The 22,754-nt window shown below is 40.3% G+C and overlaps 2 protein-coding genes across 4 annotated transcripts; one reads left to right on the forward strand and one right to left on the reverse strand.

Annotated features, from left to right (window-relative positions):
- The first annotated feature begins 1,802 nt into the window (after positions 1-1,802).
- LOC112553827 (short-chain collagen C4-like) lies at positions 1,803-22,582 on the forward strand. Of its 3 annotated transcripts, none has more exons than XM_025221292.1 (4): positions 13,827-14,457; positions 15,618-15,757; positions 16,474-16,536; positions 21,802-22,582. In XM_025221292.1, the coding sequence occupies exons 2-4, from the start codon at positions 15,697-15,699 to the stop codon at positions 22,257-22,259; spliced, it is 582 nt and encodes a 193-aa protein (XP_025077077.1). In that variant the 5' UTR covers positions 13,827-14,457; positions 15,618-15,696; the 3' UTR covers positions 22,260-22,582. The 3 variants fall into 3 exon arrangements, with proteins under 3 accessions (XP_025077075.1, XP_025077077.1, XP_025077076.1); XM_025221291.1 differs by having other exon boundaries at positions 13,827-14,436; XM_025221290.1 differs by lacking the exons at positions 13,827-14,457; positions 15,618-15,757; positions 16,474-16,536; positions 21,802-22,582 and adding exons at positions 1,803-1,938; positions 2,148-2,210; positions 2,648-3,354.
- On the reverse strand, positions 5,922-8,905 carry LOC112553825 (lipoxygenase homology domain-containing protein 1-like). Its single transcript, XM_025221288.1, has 6 exons — positions 8,678-8,905; positions 8,220-8,467; positions 7,482-7,605; positions 7,195-7,259; positions 6,401-6,441; positions 5,922-6,252 (listed from the first exon to the last, which is right to left on the reverse strand). Exons 1-6 carry the CDS (start codon positions 8,802-8,804, stop codon positions 6,237-6,239), a joined length of 621 nt encoding a protein of 206 aa, XP_025077073.1. The 5' UTR covers positions 8,805-8,905; the 3' UTR covers positions 5,922-6,236.
- Positions 22,583-22,754: the final 172 nt, after the last annotated feature.

Genomic DNA, 22,754 nt, shown 5'->3' on the forward strand with positions numbered 1-22,754 from the left:
ATTATTATTATTATTATCATCATCATCATCATCATCATCATCATCATCATCATCATCATCATCATCATCACACATCATCATCATCATCATCATCATCATCATTATTATTATTATTTGCTTACCCACTCGGGAAGCAGATGTTCTCGGCGAGATGATTTAGTGTACTCAGGTAAGTGAGCTAAATGAAGCAACAGATAACTTCAAGCAAGACTTCTACGGTTTTGACAGAAAGAAAACTAGAAACAGAACAGTCTGAAGACAGAAACAGAAAGATTCACCGAAGGATTAATGTGAATATTTGGCAGTGGCTACTGCAGATAGTCTTCACTTACGTCAACAAGACTAGAAAGTGAAACAGAATTAGAAGTATACAGTATACTTAATAAATATATAATATATAAAATTATTTTAATTGTATATTTCTTTGTATTTAATACCCTTAAATATATATTCCTAAACATTACGTTCTTACTGTAGATCAAATCCTTGATACAAATCAATGACTTTTCTTGCATAAGTTTAAAAAATTTCCTTTCACGTTCGCGGGTGTGTGCGCGAGCACGACTATTTTGTTTATTCACTGTTTCGTAAAATTAGACAGAAGAACGGATGCTCGATGCCTAATAGGTATTGTTATTTTTTGTCTCTTTTGACCGGCAGCAGGAACACTCCACAGCCACAGACTGGTGACAGACGTGACAGATGTGACAAATGGCATTGGGACGCTATTGTCGATAACACTCATTTTGACGACAGTTGATGACCCGCGTGTAAAGACGCCAGATATTAAATTTCCTCTCTCTGTCTATTTTGCTTTTAGCTTCATTCATATTTTCTATTTGTCGCGCCGTTTGTACCTGTTGGAGCGCAGTACAGCGAGGTCATGGTACTTTCATCCCAATGTGTTTGTATATTTGCTCTGTTGACTATTGAATGGAAAACAGCGAAGCATAAAATGTTGATCACGGTTTACTGGCCACTACCAGGCAAAGCGCCTACTTACTTCCAGATGTCGCACTAATCACACTTACTTCGGCTTCAAAAACAACAAAAGAAAAAAAATCACTAAAAAAATTACTAGTTTTTGTGTGCGACCTCCCACCCTAACCACCCAGGCTCACGACCTTTCTACACGTTCTTTCATTCAATACTCAACAAACAATCTGCCTGTGGGTTTTTAAATATCGAGAAACTGTTATTATAACAATAATACCCATGAATTAATCGCTACAATCTTGTACCACTCCACCCCATGGAAAACCACTGAGGATGCTACTGACGCTCAAGAAAATGAGTCCCACCAAATGAAACTTGTTCATCTCCTGTCTTGCAATATCCCTCTTGTCACACAGTAATTATCTTCCTCGTTCTTCTCACTTAGGATAGAAGAGGTGAGGCTGGCATGTGGTCCCATATATCCTAGAGATCCGCTCCGACCAGTCCCTTCCCAATCCACAAGAAACTAGCATGGATGTCTAATTGCAAGCAGACGAAAAATGTCCTGCTAAGGTCATTCCATTCCATTCACATTTTTCCCTAACATTATTCATCTTAAAAAAAGCAGCAGACCATTTTTGCGCCACCCTCCTCCCTGACTTCACACTTCGCCACCACAAGTTTGCCTGATGGTACATCCGGTACTGTTGGCATTTAGTACTCAAGGACAAAACGTTTTATTGATGATACGGATGACAGATCTGAGGTGAAACAGCAAACTGATTTGTCGCTTTCATTGGAAAATAATTATTACCTTTGAAGCGAGACCACAGATGTTGTTTTCATTGTGCTCTGTCATTAGACAGTTGACTATATAAGTACAAGCAGGTCCATGTCTGTATCTGTATCGTCATCCACTGATTCAGTACCAGACGGCAGCCATGACACTTGTCCTCAGCATCCTTGTGTGCTCCTCGCTTCTGCCAGCTTTGACTGCGGCAGGTAAGTAGAAGGTTACACAGGTACACGTGCTGAGTCACGTTTCTCGTTGCTAAAAAAATACTAGCAGGACTAGGTGCTATGACCTATGTGTATCAAAAGATATGGATAAGTATTCAGAATAAAGGCAAGCTAGCATTTAACGATTCCACTAACCAACAGGTAGAGAAGACAATCACGTGACTAACACTTAAACACTGTTTGTGTTCCAGGTACAGTTTACACACGTTGGGGAAACAAGGGGTGTGGTTCTACAACAGCGACTGTGTATTCAGGTAAAGAAACGTTGCACTGATGCACACATAAAATGTTTCTTTAACATTAATTTGTACCATTGAGAAGTCATAATAGTTTGAAAAAAATGTAGACTGTAGAAAAAAATTTCTGTTATATAAGCGATGTATCACGATAAGCACACTCTTGTAGATGTATTACTGCTCTGACAAGCGCAAAACATTTTTATAATTCTCGAGAAAAAAATGCATCATTTCGAATGGTTCCTGACTATCGCTTACTTAATAAAAAATAAAATGTGCGTGCAAATTATGTCTACAAAACTTGGCATATACTTTTATTGGCTTTTTAACTTGTGACAAAGTGTATGTAAAACATCGATCAAACATTAGTTTTGATGAACTGCTGTGTACCAGACGATAGGAAATACACGTGAGACAATGTCACAGTAACGTGTAAATATTCTGTAATCCAAAAGGTTATGTGGGGGGCAGTGTTTACACCGCACCCGGCTCTGGAGGCAACTACCTGTGTCTACCAACCAATCCCGTACCCACTAACGTATCAAGACCTGCCTACGTGTCCTCTCTGTACGGCACCGAATACGAAGTGAGTAACCGGAAAGAAAACAACTTTGATGCGCTGTGTGCCGTGTGCTTCGTCAGCACTCGCTCAGTCAACATCATGATACCCGGCACCAACAAGTGTCCGGCTGGGTGGACCTCCGAGTACACGGGTTTACTCATGAGTGGGTACGACGGACACGCCGGGTCAACGGAGTTCATCTGTGTGGACAGCATCATGGAAGGCCGCAACAACTCAAGCGCTAACCAGAACGGCAGGCTGCTGTACCTTGTGGCTGGCATCTATGGCAGTCTACCCTGTCCTCCTTACGTCAACAACAACATCCTGCAATGCGTTGTTTGCTCCAAGTGAGAGTACATCGTTCTGTCCCAGCAATCAAAGAAGAAGACCTCTGCAAAGCGTTCTCCTCCGACTTAATAAGATGAAAAATTAATTTTAAACTTAACCTAGAAGTTTGTCCTTTTTTGTGCAAAGTTAGTTAAAAATACAGTTGGTTTAGACCAAGAATACAAAATCGGTTTTATCCGCAACCATGTTTCAATTGTGCTCGGAGTCATACCGTCCGTGTATACCGTCTTTTCTTCAAATAAAACCATTGTATTCAACAGATTTGTATTGTTTGGTTGTGTGTGTGGCTAACTCAGAGAGGACGGATGTTCGAAGCTTATTTATCATCATCAACACATCATTGCCATAAACTGGTGACAGACCGCTGTTGTCTGTAGCTCGCGTGATGAACGATATTTAATCACCGACTTTAAAAGCCGCCAGATATTAGAGGGTCTCTCTTCAGATATTTTGTTTCTTCTTTCTCTCGTTCTTTTTAACTCCTACTCCCTTAAATCATCATCTCACATTTTTTCTTGAGTCTTCTTCCTCTTTTAATACATTTCTTTCTTTTCCTTTATTCATTCGCTCTATCTCTTCTTCTCTTTCCCTTTCCCTTCATCTCCATTCTTTTTTTTTCTCCTCTAACTCTCAGTCCATAATTTCTCTCACCCATCCTCTCTCTCTAGCTCTCGTGTAGCAAGTAAGATGTAGATGTGTCACCACGGTCACCAAGACCTGCATGAACGTTTCACTAAGTTAGGAGGCCCCAAGACTTTCTGCACGTAAAATCTGCCGCGTGACTGCCATTTCTTCTCCACCCTCTTGTATAGGTCCTCGTTTGTTTTGGTGCAGTATAGGGTAGATGGTTGTGCCAGGTGTCACACTTATCACACGTCCTTGGGCTTCTTAAACAAAAGATAAAAGAAAAGACTGGAAAAAATAATTTAATGTGTGCGCCGTCACAGCCTCACCACTCAGGTTGAGATATTTGTACGCGATCTTTTTTTCAACACAAAACAAACGATCTATCAGTAGCTTTTAAATAACAAAAAACTTTTATTATAGTAATTTGTGAATAAAAAAGTACAAAGCAACTGTCATCTCTTTAGTAACAGCAATAGCTTTCATCTCCATGCCCTCGACCAGACTACATGCTTCGATCACATTTGTCATAATGATTATGTCAGGGACGCGTTCAATTCACACTTTCACACTACTCGCACTCACTGTACGCACGCGTCCCCTTACGTGTTCTTTCATTCACAAATCACATAGATTTGTCGTGGGCAACGAAACTTTTATATCAGTCAACATTAAACACACACACACACACACACGATACTGTGAACTATATATAAAGTCTGTAGGTCTTCCACGCCGCGGCCTGTAAATCAAAGTTGACGTATGTTTTTGAATATTTCTTAAGTCTTAGTTACTCACACCGCACTGCCTGAAGTTATCGTCTGTGCAACCCAAAATTAAAACGTCCTGGTAAATTCCTCCCTTTCCCTTGTCCAGAAGTTGTGCAGTCTTGGCAACACTTGGCTGATATCCACGAACAAAACTTTTAGGGGGAACCACATACACGTTCCGGTTCTTAATAGGAGTAAGTGCTGACTTGGCAGACACCTAGTCGACGACTAAGAATATATTCTCTGGGATCAACACACAAGATCCAAAGCAAACACCACGAATATATTCCCTGGGATCAACATACGAGATCCAAAGCGAACACTACAAATAAATTCTCTGGGATCGAAACACAAGATCCAAAGCGGACACTCCACACTTTTAGTCCTCCTCTCTTCACTCCCCACAGCCGTCTGCTCTCTTCCAAATAATTTTCACGCTACGTCCCTCTAAAATTGCGTCATAAAATGACGTCGGGTTCTGACGCAAAACCACGAGGCAGCAAACACACTCTCATACTGGTAAGGGCAATAATCCCTGACTAACAACAGACAGGGGCAACAACCCCCTGTTCCTAACAGATTATAAAGACTGAGTTGACTGAGTACTAATTGTAAAGTTCGTTTTCTGATGTACAATGCAAACTTCAACTGAAATTAATCTTAAATGAAATAACATGTTAGTCTCCGTGAGGCTAAACATTGAATGTGACTAAACCGGAAGCTGTTAATACACCGGCTTCGTTTTCCCGATAAAGAGCTTATCAGAAGGATTTATTTATGGGACGAGTTTAAATCTTAAGAAAACTGTTAGGTTTTCTCCAGATTTTCCGATTTCTAACCTCACTTTTTCTTCTCCCATATAGTGCAAAGTTAATTTGACAGATAAACGTAAATTCCTGTTGATTGCATACCTTTCTCGGTTGTTACCCGAGCAAACTCCCCACAATGATTGATGCTTCGCAGAAACCGGGCGACAAGATTTATAGGTGGCGCTGAGTCACCTACACTAACAGAATTGTTTTCACTTTACGTCTCTTATTGACTACTAGTCGTAGACTAGAGGAATAGCTTGACTACTTTGTTTCCGGAAGATTATTTTCCTGACATAAAATTATCTCACATATAGTTTTTTCTAAAAGATTCATGCGTACAAATACCCAAATATCGACTCTAAAGAATTTACCTGCAGAAATGTATTGTCTTTTCATTTAGTATTCTATAGCTTAAACGTATAATCAATCTAAATAATGTATGTATTTAATATATTACCTAAAATGTCAAACCTAAATTTTAATTCTGGTTATAGGTGCGAATTTGTGTTTGTAGAATGCAAAATCCCGATGTTGGGGACGACACACAAGTCACAAACAACACACTGCGACCCACACATGTTTTTTCTTACAACAAATTACAAAGACCTGTATGTGGGCTTACACTTCTTTATTATTTGGGAGCTTGTGTTGATTTATGGAACGAGATCCAAGTCAGATGCTCGCAACTCAGTTTACAACATTGAGTAAACAAACACTGCTCAACAAGAAGAAATAATAATAAGTGTATGTCCGTGAGCGAGAGAAAGAGGGAGAAATAGTGTGACTGTCGAGACATCAGGCACGAAGACAGTTTTCTTGAAGAAACCGCTGAACTTCAATACGTTGACAGAGCTCTGGGATAATCACATCTGATCGATGTTTCTTCTGTTAGATTATTCACGAGGTTCTCCCAGAAGGCGATGGACATCTACTCCAGCCTGTTCCTGCAAAAATAACGGTTTCTTAAACACAACAATACATATAAAAAAAAACATCGCATCATCATCATCATGGTCATCATTATCATCCTCACAACGACTACCACATCGCCATTATCGTTATCATTATCACCATTATAGTTATCATTATTACCTGTTCAAAGCCGACGCTGATCTTTTGCTAGACTGAAACTCCTGCAACAAAATTCACGTTATTAATATAGGTTAGTAATATACAGATTAGTAATTTATGTTAGTAATATAGGTTAGTTAAATACACTTTAGTAATATAGGTTAATAATATGCACAGAAGTACTATAAGTTAGTAATGTGTGGGTTTGAGACTTTCAGAGCTGTTACAAAATGTTTATCTATCAGAAGGGACATTTATCAGGTCTGAGAGTCTATCACCAGAAGTAGAATTGAGTGTACAACAGTACTGACAAGAAAAGCCGTTCTCAAGACTAATGAAACACAAAACGACTGACCATAATTTTCATACTTTAGCATGAAGTCCTGGAGATAAAGATTGTTAACCTGTGTCTAGTTGAATACTTGAATATATGTATTTCCCTATGTTTATATATATATATATGGTGCCTAACGAGGAGAGTTGGACGTTTTATAAAACTGACCTGATGGGTTAAAGGTCACTCAAGAAAAGACGAAAATCGCCTCACATCTGGCGCATTTCCCTTTAATTATTCGTCTCATAAGATATAGAAACCATAAAATTCGCAGCAAGTGGCATCACACAGTCAGATAAAGATGTTATTTTACATTTCCTCTCTTAATGGCAGCATTGGTTTTCTCTCAAGACCGATGCAGTTTATATGGCATAAACTTATAAGAGTAGCCTGTGTCTACAAAATTACTGAAGTCATTGATTTAGACACATGCAACTGACTAAATAATAATTCTAGTTGTCAAAAAAAGACTTTTTCAAACCTTTCCATTGGAAGTCACGTGATTGCGTTGTTCCGTGATTCCACGTCGTTTAGCTTTCAGTCCTTCTGCACTCAGGAAAAAAAACGGTACAGGAGGTTAGATATCATCGTCATCATCATCATCATCGTCGTCGTCGTCGTCGTCGTCGTACCTTCGTGCTAGCAGATTTTTGAAGGAAAACATTTAGCTATGTAGTGTATACAGTGTGGACATTTCGAGATAGGGTTTGAGCTCATCTGCACCACAGTGTTTTTATCAAGCAGAACTAAGGAAGATGACACACGGACCTTTGCACCTCGTTGTGGCAGAAATTGTTCTGTCGAGTCTGCCGTCTCCTTCATCTCTCGCCAGCCAGCAGTTGCACAGGAAATAGTAATGTTTTTTGCTGTTGTCCTTAGACCATATCACTACCTTTTAGAAACAACACAAATGTTTATCTTGAGAAATAATATTCTCATTAAAAAGCTTTGGACTCAGAAAAGCAATTTTTAAGGCTTAGTCATGCATGGATTTGCATTTGAAAAATAAGCCGATCGTGAGATTTTTTACTTTCATTCATTTCCCAGTGCGTAATTTGTCAAAGTTCAAGAAGGGTGATCCGAATAAATTCCAACCACTTGTTTCGTAATTTTGCGGGAACAAAGTGGCCATCCATTAAAGTTGACTTTCATATTCATTTCCTTTGTTATTATTTTGGTTATTTCAAAAATGTTATGTATCAACATCACCTTTATCTGTGGCTAGGCTAGCCACGTTTCATGATGGAAATGGGTGAGGTAAATGTTAATTTATGGATAGGTGAGAATATATTGATGTAAGTCATTAAGCTTACACGTGGCACATTCAGAAAAATGGATATTTCTAGGTCTGAGCAGAGGAAATGAATTTATATTAGCATGGGAGAAATTCTTAACCCCAACATTGTATGTGATATTCCTACTGACAACTTTTTAATACATTCCTCAGCTTTTAGGGAGATGTTTTGTATGTGACTGTCTAAAGCACGTGTGGAAAATACCAGTTACCTTATCTAGATGCCAGCCAGGTTTGTTGCCAGAGTTGTCATGGTAGATTTGCACCTGGCACAGCTCGCCGATGTCAGCCGTTGAAACCTCGAAAGTGTCCAGCTTGCCTTGTTCAAAATTGTTCTCGCTATTATCTAACACCAAAGGCTCGGACGTTCCCTCATTTCCGTAGAGAATAATTCGGACATTGGCATCTGTGCCAGCATCTTTTACATTTGATGTGTAGACCTGGATCTTCCAAACAACTTCTAGAATGAAAACGTTTCAAAATATAAGTGCACACAAATAAGGCCACAAATTTGTTTTCTTTATTTCTGGGTGCGAGAAATAACATTTTAGATTAAAGACACCATTTTCCATTATTTTCTAATTTCTTTGGGGTTTTTTTGTTCTTTTCCTTTCTTTTTTTTTTTTCTTCTTTATTCGTACTTTGTATTTTAGGGCATAGATAGGCTCACCTTTACCATTGACACCGAAACCACCAAGAAACCAGAGCACAGACACCAGCCTCCACATCCTACCCGTGTCCCTGGATGCCAGACGCTTCATTTCTTCAAATGTTCTTAACACAAATGAGTAGACCATCTTTATAAAGCCACTACAAGGAACTAAATTTCAAACCCAGCGGCATCTGCATAAGCTTTATAAATATTTAAATTGTATGGAGAGAAAACTTGCGAAAGTGAGATGCATTCGGCCTTCACTTCGATATAAACTTTGGGCTGGTTGTGGCATTGGTTGAAATTGTAAAGTCAAACTACTTGATATCCGTAGCTCCGCCCACAATGTGTTGCTGAACACTAGCTGGCACGTTGACTGCCAACAGTTACATTTCTTCTAATTACTCTGTATATGTCCGTTACTGTCATTAATCTCAAGCAATGAAAATGTTCAGAGAAAGGAAAAAGTTTTCGAATTTAAAAGATAGTTTATTCGCAGCCATATTCATCTGTCAGCTACATCAACCCAAAAGACACAAAAGCTCTAACGGACACGTATTAAACAGAACGGATTAGATGCCAGTGTCTTTATCAGATTGGTTTTGTCATGTATGCTCTCTTTCAACCCTGAAATTGCTTCCTTGAAAGTTGTTTTCGTTCCCAAAGTATTGGAATACACGCAGCTTTGAATGATTAATGACTCCACAGGTGATTCCTGTAAACACATCGGGTGCACATCTAAAAACATCCGGCTGCACCAGCAATTAGTTGACAATATTTTCTCTAAAATATGCAGATCAGAAGCTCAGTTAACTTTAAAATTTTCAGTTTAACTCCATTATATACCATTACAATTTACATAGAAGAAATTTTACCTTCTACGGATATGTCAACAATTTCAATAAAAAGACAAGGAATAAATACTTGACACAAAGATAATGCAATGATAAGGCAATGGATCCCGTTCGTTCATCACCTAAGACCTTATAGTGAGCTTGAGTCAGTCCTGATACAGATTTGATTTCAAACTCTTGTAAGGCTCGTGCTGAAAGCAAAACACGGGGTTAGAAAGGTGAAGGGTTGGATGTAGGGAAGGTCTGAAGAATGAACTGCCCGCTGCAATTATCGAGATTTATAGTACTGCCCATACGATCGCCAGACATTCTCACTCTACAGTTGTACCTTGCTTCTCTATTGACAGTAATCGACTCATTAATGACAGGTAGGAAGTTGCCTTTGTGTGTTTGTTGCATCAGAGCTTCCAGTCCTACAGTTCTTGTTATTTGGTTCCTTTTTGTGTTTTTTGTGTTTTCTATTTGATTTTTATTCTTCGTTTAGTACGATTGATAATTTTTTTATAGTTCATGTGTTGTTTGTTTTCCTGTCCCTCGTATGCTGTCCATGTTTCGGTCTTGTTCTTAAGCGCTTAGAGAAATCTCCTTAGGAGTGTGAGTATATGCTTTACATATGTTGCAGTTATTATTATTATTACTGTTGTTGTTGTTGTTGTTGTAGGATAATCTTCTTCGCCAAGATGGATGTATCGAGGGATTTTTTTTAAATGAAGTCAGATATTGGCTCTGTGGTTTCAAAAAAAGGTTTGCGAGATATTCTTTATAACAGTTAATGACCGCAGTCAAAATGTTTGTTGTTGTAGGACCAGGCAGCTGGTATATTTCAAAAACCCTTGCCTTTTCTGATGTCCTAGATATAGTATTTGCTCAACAGCAATTTTTCAAGAGCCCGGCAATAAATGGAACTTCAATGAATGTTCTTTGTTCACCTTGGTGGTCTTCCCGTGTAAAAATCCGGGCGACTAGGTAGTTAAGGAAATGATGGGTGACGTGCTTTTCTAGCGCATGAAACATAGTGGTTGCTGTGAAAAAAGGAAAACGAAACTCTCTTTTTGAAAAAAAATTTTGTTTTGTGAAAGACTGTCTTGGGTGGAACCTCATGCTGCATTCCAGCACAGACTTTAAGTCGACATTCTGTTCAGACGCCATTATTCTAAGCTCTCGAGCGTTCGCTTCGCCAGTCTGTCAATCGAGTTTTCTCTTTCACTCTCCTCTCTCATTCTTTCTGTCCTGCAGCTAGAGAGACAAAAGAGAAAGAAACAGACACGAATTCAAAATCGTTTTCAAGAGAAATAAAAATTAGTTTAATACTGCTATTTGCGTTGGTGAATGGTCTCACCATATAAATATGGTGTTTAAATGTTTAAGGAGGAAGGATACTTGCTTGGTGTTGACCCTAGTTACTTGTAGTTTGCCTGAACACGAGTAAGCAGATCCTAATAAGATTAGCATCACGAAATACGAGAGAGATTTTATACAGTTCTCGTCTAACTTCTTAAAATCTTAGAGAATATTAATGATATTAATAAGATTAGGAAATCTTTCATCTGGTCAAAGTATGGCTGCAAGAAACAGATAGCAGCACGACAATCTAGGTTCTTAAACCTTCGTCGAGAAGCCGTTAATTAACAGGCCTAAGTGCTTGTACACAAGAGGCCGGATGCAAGAAATGTCGCTAGCCTACTGAGAGAGTGAACTTTAAACAGTCAGTTTAACTGTAATTAGGTTCTTGAGAACTTAACACGACCATTGCGCCAAATGTCTGTCGCCTCACGAATTCGGTTTCTCCTTGTTTTACAACACCTTTACACAACCTGCTACCCTATCCGAGCTAGATAATTTGACTGCATGCAGGTAGTGGTTATAGAAAGATATTTATTGGTTCCATATGTAGGCCCACCAAAAACTGCTTTACCAGCCGATAGTTTATCAGAGAGGACTATTTCCAACCACTTTTCCCCATGATGGCAGAGTTCATAATTGATATCATTGAACACAAGCAGCCACAGAGCATTTCATGACCGACATAATAAAGAGGACAGACATAACGGTTCAACGGCGTTTGGTACAAAATATCGAAAAAACAAAAATTTTATCGATGCCGTAAATTTTACGTGTTTCTTGTAGCATATGCTCACCCGCTCCACGTCTGTTCAACTGAGCGATCCCGTGGTATGGAGGTGCAGCTCAGCTATTTTATTCTCTATTGCTATGTTCTATTACAGTGATACCTCGATTCTCGAACGCCTTGACTTTCGACCAAATCGGTATTCGACCAGGAAATTCGAGAAAATTTTGTCTTGGAATTCGAACAAATATTTGGAACTCGAACATCCGAACGTCCGAGATGAGCCGAGTTGAGCCGAATGGCGTTCATTCGGCCCAGCGCGCCTTGCTTGCGTCATCAGTGACAATAACCATCCTCCTTCCCTCATCCCTTCACATTCATTCCCTCCTGCCATAAAGTTTGGTACAGGTACAGTAAATGAAACACAATTTACTGTACTGTACTGTACTGTACAGTACATTTTTGTTTTTTTTTTTTTGGTTTGTTTTAATAAATACACTTTCATTTCTTATTTCTTGCTGAGACTCATGTTTTTCTACATATTATATACAAATTAGGCCAGTAAATAGGCATTTTCTGGGGCTTGGAACGAATTAATCCAGTTTCCATTATTTCCTTTGGGTTTCATTGCTTCGGTTCTCGAACAATTTGGTTCTCGACCGTCCTCCCGGAACGAATTATGTTCCAGAACCGAGGTATCACTGTATGTACAAAGGCTTTCAAAACAACATACATTGCTGCTGACGATATAATTGTAAGATAATGCTCGTGACGTCATCTTCTCAAAGTACCCATTGTCCGTCAACGACGAAATGTGCTGTGAAATTTGATTGCAGGATTTTTTATGGTAAATTAACGAAGAAACTCATACTTTAAGATGTTCGGATAATAATAATAACAACAACGAGGACGACGTAGATAGCTATCGAGGATGTTTGTGAACTGTTTAGTAATTATTTTAATAATAGCACCCCCCCGCCCCTAACCACCATTCAAAAACTAGAGGCTGACTCGTCTCAAGGGCAGTGGTCGAAGCGTCCAGTTATCAAATGGTCATAGTAATAAGCATTGTTGATAATATTATTTTTATTTTCAGTAATAACACTTGAGAAGGTAAACTACGGCGTATAAGTAGAACTTATAACTACTAAGTCTGACTAGTATCATGATTACTGCGTGGGCCTTACACTGGTTATAGCACCGAGCAGTCTTTCCATGGTAACCTTCGCTTTACTTGGCCTAACCCCGACATGTGCATGTCACGTGAGAGCACGGAGGTCTTAGCTCAGTGCTACTGGACTGGGGCGGGGTCATAGGTTGCGTCCCGCGGGAACGTGTCTGATGGGCTGGACCTTGACACCACGTGATCGCTCAGTTGACAAGACGTGGACCAATGGCAAACAGCGGAGACTAAAGTGCTGCTGAACACGGTAACTGACCTCTACAGGTCAAAAGTTTAGCTGCTGTCACACTACAAAGATCACAGCGGTACCGGCTGCGACCAGGTGTCATAATTATTATACGACCTTCGTCTTCTTCAACAGAAAAAAAAAAGAAACGACTAGAAAAATCAGTTTAATGTGTGCGCCGTCACAACCGTTCAGTGAACGTGGAAGACGACATTCGCAAAAAACCGTCTGCACTCCCGTGAATCTTCCGAAGATATTTCCTTTAGCAGACACAAATATGCTCCTAATCGGTTCCTTCGAGCTACCCACTCCCTCACCCACATCTTTTTTCTTTCTTCTTCTCTCTCTCCGCTTCATGTAATATAACTATCGTAGCCACAGTTGCGTCTAAAAGTATCTCGTCGTCGATGTTGCCTGCCATATTGTTAACTTCCCACAATGCACTGTGCGGATGACGTCAGTTCGCAAGACACTTGCGTGGATTTGCTACGTGGGAATAGGACGCATTGCGCTAAGCTACCTAGCCCACGTCTTTTGTACAAGAAACATTTCAGCTTGGGAATAGGCCTTTACACACAGAGTGCGTCAAAGAATAAACAGATGACGTCAAATCTTCGCAATGATACAGATACAGACACTTCCTGTCAGAGACTGACGTCAAAACAAGACTCTGACATCACAAGAAGACTCGTCTGCTTGACCATCTCGGGAAGCTATCGTGGTTACTCGGCGGAAGGACAGAAAGGTCGATTTCACTGGATTTTTTCAATTTTTATGAACATCGGCAACCGAAATAGTGCTAATAAGTGGAAATTAAGTGAGAAACGAATCCTTTATTTCTTCTGTATTGCTCTAGAGCTCTGTTATTGTAACAAAATATAGTTTTGAAACGTTTGACCGTTGCCAGAGCCTTATCACAAGCCTTGAGTATCCCTTTAAGTAACAGTAGAACAGCTCACCACCATTAACGCGATCGTTTGTTGTGTGGTTAAAGAAAGAACGCGTAGAAAAATCTGAAGGCTGAGTGGAGAGGTTGTGACTGCGCAAACATTAAACTAAGTTTTTCAGTCGTTTCTTGTTTTCTGTTTAGGAAGCCGAAGGACGTGTGATCAGTGCGCCACCTGGCACCAGCCAGTAAACTGTTAACTTTCTGGGGCCAGTAAACGTATTCAGCAGCACTTTATGTCTCGCTTTCCTTCCATTGTAAACTCGGCAGAGCAATTACACAGACACTATAGCATGAAAGTAAAAACGATCGTCGCCATACTGCACGCACCACACAAACAAGGAGACCCACAGGACGAGGGGAGGACAGATGGCAGTCAGGCGCCGCCATTTGTTTGCAGAAAATCTTGGAGCGGGTCTACGTCACTAGTGACACCGCTACAGCTTACCTGCTACACCACATGGCTGAGAGAGAGAGAGACAGAGAAAGAGACAGACAGAGTGAGTAAAAGGAGATCAAAGGTAATAAGGGAGAGGGACATAGGAAATGGATGAAAGAGAGAACGAATAAAAGGAGAGAAAAAAAATTAATAAAAAAGAGAAAGAGTACATGTATATAGAAAATGAGGTTAGATGATTATAAGTAGTAGGCGATACAGAATAAAAGAAATACGACAAAAGAAACAAAAAAAAAAAAAAACAACAACAACCAAACAAATAAACAAACAAAAATTGGAGAAGAAAGTGCTTATTGGCATGATGTAATCTTGCCGAAAAACATGTTATCAGACATCTGTCCTCTTATGTTCCGAAACAGTACAAACACACACAATCAACATGTCTGGGAATAAATGGTTTCATTTGTAGAAAGTGGGAGAAAGTGAATTTCCACAGCCTTTTACTGTGAGAAGCCCATCTTGAAACGTGGCAGAATGATAAAACTTCCAATAGTTTTACAGAAAACAACAAACAAGACCTTTCCTGTTCTTTAAAATGCATAAAAACTTAATAAACTATCTTCTCACAGCTGTAGTTTTACATGGCCCAAGAAAGAAAAGTAAAGGCAAATAAACGCAAAGTTATAAATAATCATTGATCGGATCGGATCACATCGAAGGAGAAGGTATTGTAGAGACCTTCTTGTTGGCTTTCTCAGACAGATGAATAAAATAAAGGTCACAAAGGATGCTGATAACATTCACGAAAATCAATTTTATCTATTCGGACCTTTTTTTGCACACTGTTTAAAATGTCACTCTTGGTACACAGTGATTTCCTACCTTAGTTTTACTTCTTTCTCTTTTTCGTTTTATGCTTTCGTGTTTTGTTTTAAGGTATTAGATCCGTGACCACAAACTTGTTGCATAACCATAAGGGTGATCTGTTTAATAGTCTTGTGGTCGAAGCCAAAAACATTGTTCAACTCATTGTCTCTTAATTCTCGTCCTCATCAGGCTTTATTAAAGGATTTAGTAAAGGAATTGAGGAATACACCGCCGGAAATTTCATTTTACTGACCACTCCTACTGACATCTGTCACACACTATAAAAGGACAAAAGAATTGATTAATGATATAAAATGGCAAGTTTACTGCTATCACAATTGTTCACTTTCATGGGAAAATATTTATTACCTCGGATGCTAAACAACAGATGTGATTTTCATCATGCTCTGTCTTTAGACAGTTGACTATATAAGTACCAGCAGGTCCACGTCTGTATCTGTATCGTCATCGACTGACTCAGAACCTGACGGCAGCCATGACACTTGTCCTCAGCATCCTTGTGTTCGCCTCGCTTCTGCCAGCTTTGACTGCGAAAGGTAAGTAGAAATTGTATCCAGGTACACGCAGATAGACAAGTGGTTAGACCACTGTTAGACCACGTACGAGTTTTGAATACTTTAGTGGAGAAGCAACGTTTTGCCAGATGTCTTTAAGAGTTAATTATCTTCATTATTGTTAATTCTTGTTAAAAATCTCGTTGGTTTTTACAGTAACCAACGAAGTTAAAAGAATTACTAGTTCTTTTTTCTGTCTTATTTTTAGCACTGAAGGTGATAAGGGCTGCAGATTTTATGCCTGTCAATGCCTGCAATTGTTCAATCATTAAGTGGTTACGAACATTACCTAGCAGTTTATAAAATTATTTACAAGAAAGGGGGATCATTATCCATTGGCTGCATGTGGTGAACTTTCTTCGGTGGTCGTGTTCCCGGTGGTTGAGAACATTGTACAATGATGTTTTTAAATTCACGCACGTAGCACGACGATAAAAACAGCAAATCCAAGTTGGTTGTGTGAATTGGACTCTCAGTCACTAAGTGCTCCGACAAAGGATAAAAATAAGAGACGCCTTATTTCATTCCTTCCACATACTGTGTCTTGATATCACTCAGTTACATTGTACCTGTAGAGACATTATACTTACTAATACAATGTGGGTGTTGCATGTGTTAATATCGCATTTAACGATTCCACTAACCAACAGGTAGAGAAGAAAATCCCGCTGCTTCCACTTAAACACTTTTTGTTCCAGGTACCGTTTACACACGTTGGGGAAACAGTGGGTGTGGTTATACAGCAGCGACTGTGTATTCAGGTAAAGAAACACTGCACTGATTCAAACAGAAAAAGTTTCTTACTTATACTGCTTATTAACAATACTGAAATTACACTAAAATGACTTTTTTATACACTCTGAAGTCATAATAGTGTGACAAGATGTTTATATAAAAGTTTTCTGTCGATTATGTTTCATGGAACACAAAAGTACAAAGACGTTGTTATATTGATAATTATCCTTCTATTTGTTTAACACATTGCATACTTTTATTTTACATTTTTACACGAATTAAATGGAATATTTCAACTATACTGGACATCATTGACATGTTTACGAAGTAGGTAGATAGATTGGAGATTTCCATTGTCAGTTACTTGTGTGTCGTTTGATCATTGTTTTTATTTTTGTTTCGTGAAAACCCTGTCGTCTTAAAACTTAAAAGTTGTGTAGGTTCTGAAATAATGTCTAAAGAAATCTAAAAACAAATGTTAAATATAACTTAATATGTTTGTAAAATATTTTAATAATATCAGTTAAGCTTAATGCTTTTAATTTTGTTGTTAGTTTTTTCAATGTAAACCACTGTATAGTTATACATCTTAACATGAACATTTATTATTTCTGACGTGTTTTGTGTAGTCTAGTTGTAAAAGTGCAATCATCCCCCCTTCCCACAATACATTAGACTGTATATAAACTGGACAAAGATAATGAGTGTTATATAATCTATGAATCGCCATTAACATACCCTTGTGAGTGTGCTGCATTGTGAGCTGTGACAAATGATAAATGTTTGTAAATATTAGGAATTTGGCTTCTGTAGCTTCCCAACGTGTGTGTAACGGACAACTGCGTAGTAGAGGGGGCAAGAGGGGATGGGGGAAGGTTGACATCCGGTGTTGACAGTTTGTTTTTAGAAAATGCTTGCGACGCAATTCAGGGAAGACCACGTGCGGGCCGGGCAGTGCTGACACCTGGCCTAGAGGGACTGGGGTGGTTATATTTAAGCCCGACCATGAGTGGTCAAGGGGTGGCTGAGAATAATTTGGTGGATTTGTGGTTTTAATTCACCGACTTGACGATCTCTGTGGACGTAATAATATGTATGTGTTACGGGAGAAGTACTTTGTGGTTGTACTATCTCTGTGGACGTAATAATATGTATGTATTACGGGGGATCTACTTTGTGGATGTACTATCTCTGTGGACGTGATACTGTGGCTGTATTACGGGAGAAGTACTTTGTGGTAGTACCATCTCTGTGGACGTGATACTGTGGCTGTATTACGGGAGAAGTACTTTGTGGTAGTACCATCTCTGTGGACGTGATACTGTGGCTGTATTACGGGGGATGTACTAGTGCCGATGTACTACTGTGGATGTACATCGTGTTCTTTACTCCTTATCATCGCCGTGGGAGCTCTGTGGTGTGAGCAACCGGCCGTGCAAAGTCTTGGGGGCCAAGAAACTGCACACCGACGTAGGCGAGCTGGAGCAGTGGACTCGGAGTAAGGAGGGGGCTTCCTTACGCGGACGTACCGACCACCACCAGGGAGGGTGCCTGGTCAGCTGAAAATACCACCGGAGGAGGGATGGTTTCCCTCTTAGTTTTATCCCAGCTGCATATTGTTCTACCCCGCCTGACAGTAACTTATTGGTATGGTAAAAACACTCTTTTATCATTTATTGAACTGTAGAAGAAAGGATTTAAGTGGACTAAAAGAAACCGGGGACTGGAGAGCTGCAGGGACTAAACGGTTATTAACATGTTGAACTTTGATGGTGTGTTATTATGGTAATTCTTCATATGATGCCGTGTGGATTCCGGCTGAGTGACATGTTAAACTTTGATGGTGTGTTATTATTGTGACTTTAAATTGGTGCCGTGTGGATTCCGGCAGTGACTTGGTAACTTTGAGGGTGTGAACGTGATGGAGTGTTATTATTATTGACTGTGGATTACTGTGCATATTTTGTCTACTTGTAAACTTGTGTTTGGTTCTAATAATTATTGGTGCCTCTAAGGAGGGACGCCCACCCTTAAGCGATCTTATATTGGTTTTTTTGGAAAGAATGCGCATGTCTGCGGATGGTCCGTGACATTTGGTGACCCCGACGTGATCGCTTTAGGGTGAGGCTGTACGAGGCGAGGCCGAGTTTACACAGTTGTTGAAAGAGTTTTTACCAGCATCTCGTGCTTTGTTTTGTTCCCGTCTCCGATTACACGGGTCTGCCGGCGTGTATAGTTCTGCCGACAGAGAGGGCAGTAGGACTGGTCTTACTGTTAAATGTGTCTATTTTTCCCAGCTCTAGTAACTGTAGCCTAGAATCTTTAATTGTGTGTTATTTGTTGTGTGGGCGTTCCTTTTTGAATTAGACACGTTTAAGTTGTAAATTGATGTGAATGCTACTGTTCATATTCGGACTTAGCATTATGTTCTTTTAAGTTGCTATTTTTGGACAGTAATGTTAACTGGGAATTAATTTTGTGATAACAATATTGTTTGCAATAAGTCTTATGTTGTGAAACTGCAAAGATATTATTTTTGTTATTCTTATTATTGGTGATTATTTTGACCATTTTTGTATTGTTTTTGTAGTGTACATTTCTGTAAATTTTTCTTGAGAAAACATGGAGTTACCGGACGTAGATAGTTTTATAGCCCAGGGACAGAAATTTGGCTATACTGATAGTGACCTGGAAAAGTACGTCCAACAGTGTATAGAACGTTTTGATAGATGTAAAGAGAAAAGGGAACAAAAGGAAAGAGAGGAAAGGGAAAAAGAAAGAGAAAGAGAAAGGGAACAGAAGGAAAGAGAGGAAAGGGAAAAAGAAAGAGAAAGAGAGGAAAGGGAAAAAGAAAGAGAAAGAGAAGAAAGGGAAAGAGGGAGAGAAAGGGAGTTTGAGTTAGAAAGACTTAGGCTACAAGCAGGAAGCAGGACAGAAGTGGAAGTAGCTCAATCCACGGGGGGTCCGCGTGGTAACCTACCCAAACTTCCAATCTTTCGTGAGGATAAAGATGATATAGACTCTTTCATCTTTAGGTTTGAAGCGCATGCAACTGCTCTTAGGTGGGAGGAGCAGCGATGGCCTTTGCTTATGTCAGCTCTTTTACAGGGTGAGGCTTTAACCCTGTATCATGCACTTTGTGCAAGTGGGGTAGTTGATTATGGAACACTTAAGCGGGAATTACTTCAAAAGTATCAGTGTACCGCTGAGGGATTTCGGGAACGATTTAGATCCATCCGACCCGAACCGCAGGAATCAATGGCGGCATTTTTTTCTAGGTTGTCCGGTTTAGCAAACCGTTGGATAACTTTAGCCGAGGCAGACAAAACGTATGATGGTCTTTTGGACCTCATGTTACGAGAACAGATTCTCCAGAGCGTAGCGAAGGAATTAGCTATCTTCCTGCAAGAACGTGAATTTAAGTCCGCAGCCGAGATGATAGCAAGTGCAGAGAAGTACAGGCAGGCGCATGCCAATAAAAGTATGGCGAGGAGAGCCGAGTCGTATCGGGTTGTTAACACCGGGGTGAATTGGCGTCCTCAGTCACCCAAATCAAGGCTACCTAATAGGCCGACTAGTTCTCGTAATTCTAGTCCTAACAGAACCTATCCCAATGGAAGTAGTGGACCGAGAAAGCAAGGAGACGAGGTATGGCAAAGAATTAAGAGAGACCTCACTTGCTTTGCTTGTAATAAAGTTGGACATTTTGCCCGTGAATGCCCTCAGGTTAGATGGAAAGGTAAAGCGGAAATATCTACTCCTGTAGTAGACGATACTGGCGATATCTAAATTTGTCCCGGGTGGAGGGGGACCAATTTATCCCGTAGACGTAAAAGAAAGAAAAACTGTTAAATTGAGTTTTCCGTTCTTTTTTTCAGGAGGGGAGGAAATGTAACGGACAACTGCGTAGTAGAGGGGGCAAGAGGGGATGGGGGAAGGTTGACATCCGGTGTTGACAGTTTGTTTTTAGAAAATGCTTGCGACGCAATTCAGGGAAGACCACGTGCGGGCCGGGCAGTGCTGACACCTGGCCTAGAGGGACTGGGGTGGTTATATTTAAGCCCGACCATGAGTGGTCAAGGGGTGGCTGAGAATAATTTGGTGGATTTGTGGTTTTAATTCACCGACTTGACGATCTCTGTGGACGTAATAATATGTATGTGTTACGGGAGAAGTACTTTGTGGTTGTACTATCTCTGTGGACGTAATAATATGTATGTATTACGGGGGATCTACTTTGTGGATGTACTATCTCTGTGGACGTGATACTGTGGCTGTATTACGGGAGAAGTACTTTGTGGTAGTACCATCTCTGTGGACGTGATACTGTGGCTGTATTACGGGAGAAGTACTTTGTGGTAGTACCATCTCTGTGGACGTGATACTGTGGCTGTATTACGGGGGATGTACTAGTGCCGATGTACTACTGTGGATGTACATCGTGTTCTTTACTCCTTATCATCGCCGTGGGAGCTCTGTGGTGTGAGCAACCGGCCGTGCAAAGTCTTGGGGCCAAGAAACTGCACACCGACGTAGGCGAGCTGGAGCAGTGGACTCGGAGTAAGGAGGGGGCTTCCTTACGCGGACGTACCGACCACCACCAGGGAGGGTGCCTGGTCAGCTGAAAATACCACCGGAGGAGGGATGGTTTCCCTCTTAGTTTTATCCCAGCTGCATATTGTTCTACCCCGCCTGACAGTAACTTATTGGTATGGTAAAAACACTCTTTTATCATTTATTGAACTGTAGAAGAAAGGATTTAAGTGGACTAAAAGAAACCGGGGACTGGAGAGCTGCAGGGACTAAACGGTTATTAACATGTTGAACTTTGATGGTGTGTTATTATGGTAATTCTTCATATGATGCCGTGTGGATTCCGGCTGAGTGACATGTTAAACTTTGATGGTGTGTTATTATTGTGACTTTAAATTGGTGCCGTGTGGATTCCGGCAGTGACTTGGTAACTTTGAGGGTGTGAACGTGATGGAGTGTTATTATTATTGACTGTGGATTACTGTGCATATTTTGTCTACTTGTAAACTTGTGTTTGGTTCTAATAATTATTGGTGCCTCTAAGGAGGGACGCCCACCCTTAAGCGATCTTATATTGGTTTTTTTGGAAAGAATGCGCATGTCTGCGGATGGTCCGTGACAGTGTGACGTCCTCGATACAACGACAAAGAATATGTAAAATGATAATCTCAGTTTTGTTGAGCTGCTGTCTACCAAACAATAGTAAATAAACCTACGTTAATGTTACAGTAATGTGTAAATATTCTGTAATCTAAAAGGCTATATGGGCGGCAGTTGGTACACCGATCCCGGAGCTGGAGCCAACTACCTGTGTCTACCACCCAATCCCGAGACAAGTAACATAGAGAGACCTAGCGACTATTCCCACCTGGGCGGCACCGAATACAAAGTGTCGAACCGGCCAGAGAGAGACCAGGATGCTCTGTGTGCCGTGTGCTTCGTCGACGACCGTAGTACCAACATCATGGTACCCGGCACAAACAAGTGTCCGTCTGGGTGGAGCTCCGAGTACACGGGTTTTCTAATGAGCGGGTACCGCGGACACGGAGCGTCAACGGAGTTCATCTGTGTGGACAGCAAAATGGAAAGTCGCGTCGGCTCAGGCACTGACCAGGGTGGCAGGCTGCTGTACATGGTGGCTAGCATCTGTGGCAGTCTACCCTGTCCACCTTACCTCGATAAGAACATCCTGCAATGCGTTGTTTGCACCAAATGAGAGACTATTTAATTTATTTGAGCAAGCCAACAAGAAGGTCTCTACAGTGCGTTCTCCTCCGCTATGATCCGATCAGACTAAAGGTTAATTATAACTTTCTTTGATTTGCTTTGCGTTTCTTTCTGAGGTTAGGCTAAAAATGCAGCTTTGAGATCATTGTTAACATTTTCTGCATTAGAAAGCACAGGAAATTTCTTGTCATGTTTATTGGTTTCTGTAAAACTGTTAGAAGTTTTAGCTTCCCGCCATGTTTCAACAGTGCTTCTCACAATAAATGCTGTGGAAATTCACTTTCTCCTACTCTCTACAAATAAAACAATTTATTCCCAGAAATTTTGATTGTTTTCAAGTGTTTCTGTGTGTGTGTGTGCGCGCGCGCGTGCAAGTGTGTTTACTGTTTTGTAAAATAAGAGGACAGATGTCTGATGAATGTTTTTCAGCAGGAACACGTCATGGCAATAATTCCTAGTTTCGCCCTTTTTTGTCTTGTTTTTT

This window comes from Pomacea canaliculata, linkage group LG13 (genome assembly GCF_003073045.1).
Source record: "Pomacea canaliculata isolate SZHN2017 linkage group LG13, ASM307304v1, whole genome shotgun sequence".
Classification (NCBI taxonomy): Eukaryota; Metazoa; Mollusca; class Gastropoda; order Architaenioglossa; family Ampullariidae; genus Pomacea; species Pomacea canaliculata.